General features: G+C 42.9%; 1 protein-coding gene across 1 annotated transcript; it reads right to left on the bottom strand.

Annotated features, from left to right (window-relative positions):
- Window positions 1-248: 248 nt before the first annotated feature.
- LOC136353490 (uncharacterized) lies at window positions 249-6839 on the bottom strand. The gene is made up of 9 exons (XM_066304489.1): window positions 6262-6839; window positions 5864-5944; window positions 4616-4734; window positions 1492-3834; window positions 1230-1403; window positions 1030-1140; window positions 856-928; window positions 661-759; window positions 249-561 (listed from the first exon to the last, which is right to left on the bottom strand). The coding sequence occupies exons 4-9, from the start codon at window positions 1671-1673 to the stop codon at window positions 382-384; spliced, it is 819 nt and encodes a 272-aa protein (XP_066160586.1). The 5' UTR covers window positions 1674-3834; window positions 4616-4734; window positions 5864-5944; window positions 6262-6839; the 3' UTR covers window positions 249-381.
- Window positions 6840-10466: the final 3627 nt, after the last annotated feature.

Here is a 10466-nt window from a genome sequence, read left to right as displayed (position 1 = left end):
CCCGGTTCATGTTACCAACCGGGATTAAAGAACGGTCAGCCACGTGGCCGGCCGAACCATCTTTAGTCCCGGTTTGTGTTACCAACCGGGACTAAAGATCGGTGTACCATTTTTTTTATTTTGCATGGCCCTATTTGCTGCAAGGTTGAATATATATATAAATATATATATATATATATATTTATATGTATATTATGCATATATATATATGTGTGTATGTATAAAAACATATATTACACACATATGTATAATTTAAAGCACTTAACATTTTATATGCATATATATTACCAAAATATATATTAACACTAAAGTAAATGTGTACATATATAAATATATATATACATGCATATATAGTACAATTCATTTGCTCGCTAGCTATAGCTACGACTTTGACGCCGGCATTATGTCAGAAGAGGAAGGACCGACGTTATGAATTGTCGATCCATCGTAGTAGAATACACCATCAGGATTTAGGACTTCTTCGTTGATGAATCCCATCAGTTGTTCTTGAACAGCCGTGATAAAATCCTTGTATGGGAGATTATCCTTCATATCAATATGCTATCATTCGAAAAATAATGACATATCAATATATGAAATTAATAAACAACTTAACAAATTGATACGCAATGAAATTTTGAATGGTTTATGTATACGTACATCGAGCTCTCGTGTGGTGTATATTTGGTTTGATAGGCAGTGGGCATACTCGCATACGTAGTAGCCGCATAAGTTAGTTCTCTGGTCCTGCTTTGCACACTACATGAGAAACGATGAGAGATTTAATATAATCTTTATATTTAACTGTAATTAGAGATTTAATTAAATACAATTTTGGATCATGCATATACTCACCGGAAAATGAAACCTCCGTCCAAGTTTTTCTTTCCAAGTCATGCGGACCAATTGACGGAACCGATCCCAAGCCCTACATGTGCAGTTGCAAGCTACGATTAATTAATTATTACCCGAGATCAACATAATAGCAATAGAATCCCCGCGACTTTGGAATAGATGGAATTATATTACCTGTCTATCAGTTGGAAGACCTTGTCAAAAATCTTCTCCTCTTTATTCATTGAGTCGTACACAGTGACTCTGCATGCGTCCAAGTCGAAGAATAACAGGACCCAGTGGAATCTGGAATATGCGTGAGATGAGATATATATGAAAATGTACATGCTATATGTATGGGAACGAAATTTGTTCGAATGACAATAAAAACTCACTCTGTGTTGTACGGCAGTAGTATGAACGTCTTGAAATGTTGCTGCGTTAGGAGATGGACGAGATTGTCCTCCGTGTCTTTCTCGTACTTGTCGATCATTTCGGTGTTGATTTTCCGAGGGTCGATGAACCCAGTATCGTAAACCCCCCGCCGTCGGGCCCTTTGAATCTCCATTCTACAATGATAAAATGAAATTATTATTGTTTACATATATGACAGGAGCTAGTTATTGAACGAAACAAATCGAACTCAAAGATACTTACAAAATCCATGCGCTCAAAAGAGAGACGTCGAGGGCGTCCAGATGGTACAGATCGAAGACATCCTTGAAATGGAGCCAGAGAACATCTTCTCCTTGCAAGAAGTCGGGGTTTCTGATCCTCACTCCGAACATCTCTCTACCCTTGGCGCTCATTTCCATGTACCATTCATGGAATTTGTACATCTGTGTCGGTAGGGACTGCAGCTACTCAGGCGAGACAAGCGGTTTACCGAGTTCAAACTTGTATGCCACTTTCGCCTTCGGGATTGGTGCGGCTCCAATCAGCTGATCCATAGTTAGACCGGTATCTGAAATGAAATCCGTTATTCCAAAATTTTCTCCGGTCACCAACGGCTCGACCTCTTGGTTTGTTTGTTCTCCAAGCTGAAGGACTGGTTTGGACTTCTTGTGATAGGCTTTCTGAAGTGTTCGGTCATAGTCTGATATCTTAAAGGCCTCCTTGTTTGCTATGGACATTCCCTTGAAGAAGTTCTTCACGCTCGGGTCAATAGGTATCTTCTTTTCAGGACTCCGAGGCTTGAGTTGTCTCTTCACTTCTCCTACCATATAAGCATCAAGCTCCTCTTGACTGCAATCGTACGGCGGCTCCTTGTTTGTGGTGGCGTCAACTTTCGCCTTCTTCGTTGCCCTTGTGCGGGCAGGCGGTAGAGCTTGGCGAGACCTTGTCTTGGGAAGTGCAGGCGGACACGGTGGAGGTGGAGGAGGCGGAGGAGCCGAGGAGCCGGAGGAGATGGTGCAGGAGGAGGTGGCGGAGGAGACGGAGGAGATGGTGCAGGGGGACGTGGCGGAGGAACCGGAAGATATGATGCAGGAGGAGATGGCGGAGCCGGAGGAGATGGTGCACGAGATGTCGCTTGTCGCCTAGGGAGGATGTTGTACCGCTTGCGCCATAGTATAATGGCGTGGTTTGTGTCTCGTAGATGCGTCTCACCGTCTCCTCCTGGGTAGTCCAACTCGAGGTCCTCGTACGTGGCCTCCACCAGCTCAACTTCGACCCTCGAGTATCCTGCTGGAATCGGCCTGCAGTGGTAAGTCCCTGAAATGTCCGTTGGGATGGCCATTCCGGATGTCACCTTCACGTGATGAGAGCTTATCTATTAGTAATCAACCTAAGCAGCAACTTGTGGAATGTACAAGTCAAAAAATCATAAAACTACGAGAATGCCACCTCCTCTTGCATGCTGAGCTCGTAGCTCGATACCCTGTACTCAAGATCTACAATCTTCGCCTCGGTATCTCTCTTGCTCCTCTGCCGACTCCTGTACGTGTGGATGTCCTCCTTGAATCCAATCTTCCAGGGAATCACGCCTTTCCCTCATGTTCGTCCTAGATGCTCGGGAGACTGTAGGGCGAGTGACAGCTCGTCCTTCTCTCTGTCGGGTCGGAATGTGCCCTGAGAAGAGGCTTCCACTGCGTCCGTTAGTCGACTGGCAGCCTCGCGTATCTTATCGCTAAAGACAAGGGAGCCATCAATTGGGTTAAGCGTTCCACCGTGAGCATAGTACCAGAACTTCGATCGATCCGGCCATTTAGCGGTGGCCGGTTCGATACCCCTCTCAATCAATCTTGCCTCCATCTCCTCCCACTTCGGCATTGCGACGCTATATCCGCCTGACCCCAAGTGGTGATGGTACTTCTTCTTGGCGGCATTTTCTTTGTTTCTGGCCATCATCGCTTGCCCTTGTTGCCCTGTCTTGTAAGCAACGAACTCGTCCCAATGATCTCTTAGTTTTGGGAATACGTCGAAGTTCGGTGTTAGTCCCTTCAAAATGTATTTCTTGTAAAGATCTCCCTTGAAGCTCTGGAACTGTTCTACCATTTTCTTCAGAGTCCACTATTTCACTATGTTTTCCGTACCCGCGGGTAGCGTGAACGTCTCGAGCATTGTTGTCCACAACATCTCTTTCTCTGATTCTGGGACAAAGTTGTCATTATCCCCATGTGCCCTTGTTCTGCGCCAGTACACCGTGCTGGCAGGCACGTTGTCCCTCACAACGCAACTGCTGTGGCGTACAAAATTCTTGGCTGCTTCTGCCGGGGCACTAGGTCGTCCGTCTTCGTCCACCTCAGTTATGATGTGCCGACCGTCTATCTTCTTCGCGGAACCTCGTTGTCCACGTGCCCTCTTCTGTCCAGCGGAAGGATGACTTCCACTAGCCTCCTCCTCGTTCCCCTCCTCATTCCCCTCTGCATCCCTCTCCACGTTCCCCTCCTTGTTCAAGTACTGGTTTGGATCCTCGTTCCCCTCTTCTTCGTTCCAGTACTGGCAGCTTCCCTCTGCGATTGTATCGTACAGTATCTGTTCCTCATCGCGATCAGCCATCTGTGCATACAAAAAATATTTGTTAGGTCTATAGGTCATATTCGCTAAGCGTAATATTAAAACTCTACTAATCTTATATTAAATCTCTAATAATCTTATATTAAAATTGTAGTAATCATATATGCTAAGTCTAACAATCTTATATTAAAACTCTAATAATCTTATATTAAAATTATAATAATCATATGCTAAGTCTAACAATTTTAAATTAAATCGCTACTAATCTTATATTAAAATTGTAATAATCATATATATATATATATATATATATATATATATATATATATATATATATATAGATATATATGCTAAGTCTAACAATCTTATATTAAATCGCTACTAATCTTATATTAAAATTGTAATAATCATATATGCTAAGTCTAACAATCTTATATTAAATCTCTACTAATCTTATATTAAATCTCTACTAATCTTATATTAAAATTGTAATAATCATATATGCTAATTCTAACAATCTTATATTCAAACTCTAATAATCTTATATTAAAATTGTAATAATCATATATGCTAAGTCTAACAATCTTATATTCAAACTCTAATAATCTTATATTAAAATTGTAATAATCATATATGCTAAGTCTAACAATCTTATATTAAATCACTACTAATCTTTGTCACGCCCGGAAATGTCACGCCCGGAAATTCACTAGTAATTTCCGACCTTATTTGTGCATAAAATCCTCGTCCAGGAATCAGCCGAGGTACACAAACTGACAATTTAATATACAAATCCATCATAATAATAACGTTACACACTTACAAAAGAAAAGAAAACAGCAGCGGAATAACGGTCTAGCGATGGCTTCAGCTCCATTCCCACAGGCAGCTCAACTGGGGTATAAGCCAAACGTCTTCTCCTTCTGGATCCTTTTTCTTCAACTGAGGTTCATTTATTATTGCAAGAATGAGCATATGACATACTCAACAAGCCACACAGCAAATATGCAAGTGCACAAGGATACCAAAGGATGGCATAATATAGGCTCATTTGCAAAAGCAGCATTTAGCAAAACATTTAAGAGAAGTAAAACAGTGGAGTAATTAATCAGAAATTTTAATCAACACTGAACAACACACCCATGCTGCACAGGCCCAACCATCCTGAACAACCATACCCGGCTGTACAGATCTAACTCCAAACCAGGAGCTAAACAAATTATTACCAGTTATAGCATCAATAATTATTGTGAGAGGTGTGAGACTAATCACGAAAAACATTGCTCAACCCGCCCATAACCGCGGGCACGGCTATTCGAATAGTTTTACTCTGGCCAGAGGTGTACCACTGTACCCACAAGACACAGCCTCAACATCATGTCTACCATGCGTCGCGATACTGGAAAGTACCCGAATAGAGGCTGTGACAATACCCTCTGCACAACACAACTCACCACAGTGCACCATTCCTGGATCATAATCACCCCCTTATAAAACAAGGCATGGACTCCCCAGCGACCCCCGTGGGCTTATCTCCGCCACTTCTCAGTCTGGTGCTCCGCAATGAATCATGTTATACAAAAGGTAAAGCCGTTGCCCACGCTGGCTTGTGGTTGGCACGGTTAATGTTTCACAACAGTAGCTCGCGAACCGGTCCTTAATTGCCATGAGCACGACTCTCAAAACCATGTGCTCACAACCCACCATTATCAAGTTTTAGTTGGCAAGTAATTAATTAACCAATCACGATTGACCATCGTGAACTATCATTAAGCCATCATTAAATAATAGTGAGTCATAAGTTATCCCAATAGTGTGCTAATGTTTCTAAGCATGGCTAAGCAATCATATCTAATATCTAGCTGAACCAATATATAAAGCCCAACTAGTCAAGTTATAATAACCCAAGGTATCAAGGAATAAAGTAATCAATGCAAATTGGCCATAACAAAGGAACAGATTCACACCACCCAGTGACATTCGAAAATAAATGCACAGTTGAAATAAATAGAGAATTTAAATATAGGATCAACATGCTCAAAGGATTGTGTTTAGAATCTGTGTGACTTGCCTTGCAATAATTGGTCTTCAATTAATCTTCTTGAATACTTCCGGCGCACTCACGAACCTTCGCAACGACGGAAACGACAAGCTAACACGCAAAACGAAGAAAAAGACTAATAAAAACCAAATAAACAGTACATATAAAGTAAACAAACATGTAGATCTCGATTTTAGATGAATTTAGCAACTTGAACCACTCAAAACCGAGTTACGATGATTTAGTTATGAATTTCCGAAGATTTAATCTATTAGAAAAACAGGAAAAAGAAAAACGATGATGACGTCATGATGACCTCATCAATGGCCGGACCAAGATGGCGACCTCGCCGGAGATTGGATGGTCGGCTGCGACTTTGGAGGACATGTACACGTAGAGGACGACGAGACGAACCCAACGGTACTCACCCTCGAACCAAACGACGAACGACGACGGCCGGCGACGAGGTCTAGCGGCGGCGCGGCTTCGGTCGACGGCGGCGACGGGGCTCCGGTGACCGGCGACAGCGGGGAGAGAGCGGCCGAGCTTGCCCACACCTCGGCGCACATTACGGCGGTGACGGCGACCGGCGGCGACGACTGAGGCGGCGGCGCGACGCGGATGGAGCTCGGCCGGCGACAACGGCGGGGTGGAGCACGTGGCGGCGGCGCTACGAGGCACGGGAGAGGGGGCAAACGAAAGAGGAGGACTAGGGGGTCCTATTTATAGCCATGGGAGGCCGGGATCGAGCCCACAACGACGGGAAAAACTCAGGAAAGTTTAGATCTTCGCCGGAAAAAGGAAAGGTTGAACCGCGAAATTGGAAAGGATTTCCATATAAACTTTTGGGGATTTCTTGGGGACAAGGAAGAGGAGATTGAGAGGATTCCATTCCCGCAACCAATTCGGAAAAAGGAGCAACGATGAGGTTGGATTTTGGAAGGGGATCGGCGGCAACAGGCACGGCACGGCTCGGCTATGGCTCTGGCTCTGTCCAGAGCTGGAAGATGAACAGTAGCGCAGGGAGAGAAAGTAGACTTCTTTCCGGGCTTTTCTTTTCTCAGCCTGATTAGAAGAGGGAGCAAAACAGGACTTTGGCTGAGAGAAGAAGAGAGGATGCAGGCTCGGGTTGGGCCGGCGGAAGAGAGAGGAAGGAAAGGAATGGGCCGATTCAGCCTAAGACAAGGGAGGAGAATTTTATTACTTTCCCAATTAAAATAATCACTTAAATGATCTTTGAATTGTTAAAAATACTTCCAATGCTCAAATAATTTCAAGAAAAATCCTGAAAATACTTGGACACTCAAAGTACTTAACAAAATTACAATTAGACCATTTAATGATTAGTTTAATATGTGGGTAATTACTGAAATGCTCTTTGTATGATTAAAAATTAGGAATTGAGCTCCGAAAAATCCGAGAATATTCCAGAGAGTATAATTAACCATGGAGAATTTAATAAAAATTAAATCCATCCATGCTTTATATTTAGAAAATTTTATTTCCCACATTTAACTTCACTTGTAAATTAATGAACATTTAATATAAATTCTAATAATCATTTATTAAATAATTTATAAATCCTGAAACAAAAATCAGGATGTGACAATCTTATATTAAAACTGTAATAAACATATATATATATATATATATATATATATATATATATATATATATATATATATATATATATATATATATATATATATAGGCTAAGTCTAACAATCTTATATTAAATCTCTAATAATATAATAATCTTATATTAAAACTCTAATAATCTAATAATCTTATATTAAAACTCTAATAATCTTATATTAAATCTCTAACAATCACTTCTTTACATCACTTGCCTGCGCGAATTCCTTTGATGGCTAGCTACCACTTCGGCTTGAGGGACGACGACGACATCTTCTCTGCAACATTACTAGGAAAATGTATTAGTCTAAACGGGCCAAGTTACATATGTTGTATTTCACGTTTTAACCTATATATATAATCATATATGTATGCTAAGTTTAATAATCGTTTAATTATCTCGTTCGTACACGTTTCGCTCGCGTTCGTTCACATACTTTTAGTACAAGTGCATTCACGTTCGTAAGCGTTTCGTTCACGTTCGTTCGCATTCGTTAACGTTTCGTTCACGTTCGTTCGCGTTTCGTTCACATTCGCTCGCGTTCGTTAACGTTTCGTTCACGTTTGTTCGCGTTCGTTCACGTTCATTAATCGTTCGTTCACGTTCGTTCGCGTTCGGTCACGTTTCAATCATGTTCGTTCACGTTCGGCGATGTCGGGGCGCGCGGCAGTGGCGTCGGCGGTGCGGTGGCGTGGCGGCGGCATCTCGCGGCGACGTCGGGGCGTGGTCCGGCGCCGTGGGCCGGCCCGGCGGCGTGGGGGCGCGGCGGTGGCGTGGCGTCGCGGCAGTGGCGTCGGCGGAGCGGTGGCGTGGCGGCGCGGCGGCGGCGTCGGGGCGCGGTCCGGCGCCGTGGGCCGGCACGGCGGCGTGGGCGTGTGGCGGCGGCGTTGCGTCGAGGCGGCATGGGGGCCCGGCGGCGGCGTGGTGTCGCGGCGGCGTGGCGAGCTCGAGGCGGGGGCGGCGGCGTGGCAGTGGCGTCGGCGTCGTCGGCGGTGGCGGCCGCGTCGAAGTCGGTCGTCGGCGGTGGCGGTTGACCGCGGCGTGGTAGTGGCGGCTGCGGCAGCAGCTCTCACCCAAGAGATCCCACGGCGGCGTCTGCGGCGGAGGCGGCGAGGACCGCCAAGCGACGGTGAGAGACGACGGCGGCGTCGGCGCGGGGTTGCCCTTGGCGCGGGGAGAAGCCGAGAATGATCTCGATGGAAAAACGTCTAAGTGTTGGTGGAGAAGACGAGGGCGCACCGGGAATATATATACCCCCAGATCTTTAGTCCCGGTTGGTGAGAACATCCGGGACTAAAGATATCTTTACTCCCGGTTCGTAACAACAACCGAGACTAAAGAAAAGTTCTTTAGTCTCGGTTACTAAAGAAAAGTTCTTTAGTCTCGGTTGTTGTTACGAACCGGGAGTAAAGATATCTTTACTCCCGGATGTTCTCACCAACGGGACTAAAGATCTTTTCCCACTATTTCCAAATTCTTTTTAAACCCGGTTAGGGTTAAGAACCGGGACTAAAGATAATAGCACTGAATTTTGAATTTCATTATATTTGTGTTTCTAAAATAGTAAATAATGCATTACGATTATTTAAAGTCGAAAAATTAATGACAAAACCTTCAAAAAATTATTGTTGTCTGTAGTAAACTAAGTGGATAATATATAATTAGCACATGAATGATTTAAAATTGTTAAAAATTCTAATAATCCTATATAATTAGCATATGCATGATATTAAATTGTTAAAAATTCTAATTAACATATGTAAATACCACATGCATGATTTAAAATTAATAAAAATTCTAATAATCGTATATAATTAGCATATGATGATATTAAATTGTTGAAAATTCTAAATAACATATGTAAATACCACATGCATGATTTAAAATTAACAAAAATTCTAATAATCATATATAATTAGCATATCATGATAATAAATTGTTGAAAATTCTAATTAACATATGTAAATACCACGTGCATGATTTAAAACTTTTAAAAATTCTAATAACCATATATAACTAGCATATCATGATAATAAATTATTGAAAATTCTAATTAACATATGTAAATACCAGGTGCATGATTTAAAACTTTTAAAAATTCTAATAATCATATATAACTAGCATATGGTTGATTTCAATTTGATAAAAATTCTAATAATCATACATAATTAACATATGCCATACAACAATTGATTTGTATGGATATTCAATACATCCAAAATAGTTTACATCGTGTACACAACAATTACAGCAATACATCGGCGGTGACGGTTGACCGCACGTACTTTCTCCTCACTATTGTTCCTTCCTTGTGATCGCTACGCGAGTAAAGGGTGTCTTCATTTGATAGGAGGATGCTAGGGTCAATCGTCACCGTGAAAGGGGGTTGCCCATCAAACTGATCGTAATCCTCGTCAGTCTTGTACTCTACTCCGATGATTTTTCTTTTTCCTGGGAGAACCACGTGGCGCTTCGGCTCGTCAGGCCCTTTGCCCTTTCTTCCTTTGCTAGACATGTCCTTGACGTAAAAAACTTGCGTTACATCATTGGCAAGGACAAAAGGTTCGTCCGAGTATCCAACCTTGTTAAGGTCAACCGTTGTCATCCCACTGTCATCAATCGTTACGCCTCCACCAGTCAACCTAACCCATTGGCACCGGAACAGAGGGACCTTGAGAGGTCCATAGTCAAGTTCCCATATGTCCTCGATGGCACCGTAATACGTGCCAGTTGTACCATCGTGTCCCATGGCATCGATACGAACAGCACTGTTCTGGCTCGTGCTCTTCATGTCTTGGGCTCTCGTGTAGAATGTGTACCCATTGATTTCATATCCCTGGAATGTCGCGATCGAGCTAGATGGTCCCCTCGCCAGGAAGGCCGGTTGTTGGTTAATCGTCTCGTTACCCATGAGATGTTGTCGCAGCCACGCGGAGAAAGTATCAATGTGATACTGTGTAATCCATGCGTCGGACTTACCGATGTTTCTGGCACGAA

The sequence above is a fragment of the Oryza sativa genome, chromosome 10, assembly GCF_034140825.1.
Source record: "Oryza sativa Japonica Group chromosome 10, ASM3414082v1".
In the NCBI taxonomy this organism is placed as follows: domain Eukaryota; kingdom Viridiplantae; phylum Streptophyta; class Magnoliopsida; order Poales; family Poaceae; genus Oryza; species Oryza sativa.
The sequence above is the reverse complement of the archived record's forward strand: the minus strand, read 5'-3'. Positions and strand labels throughout refer to the sequence as shown.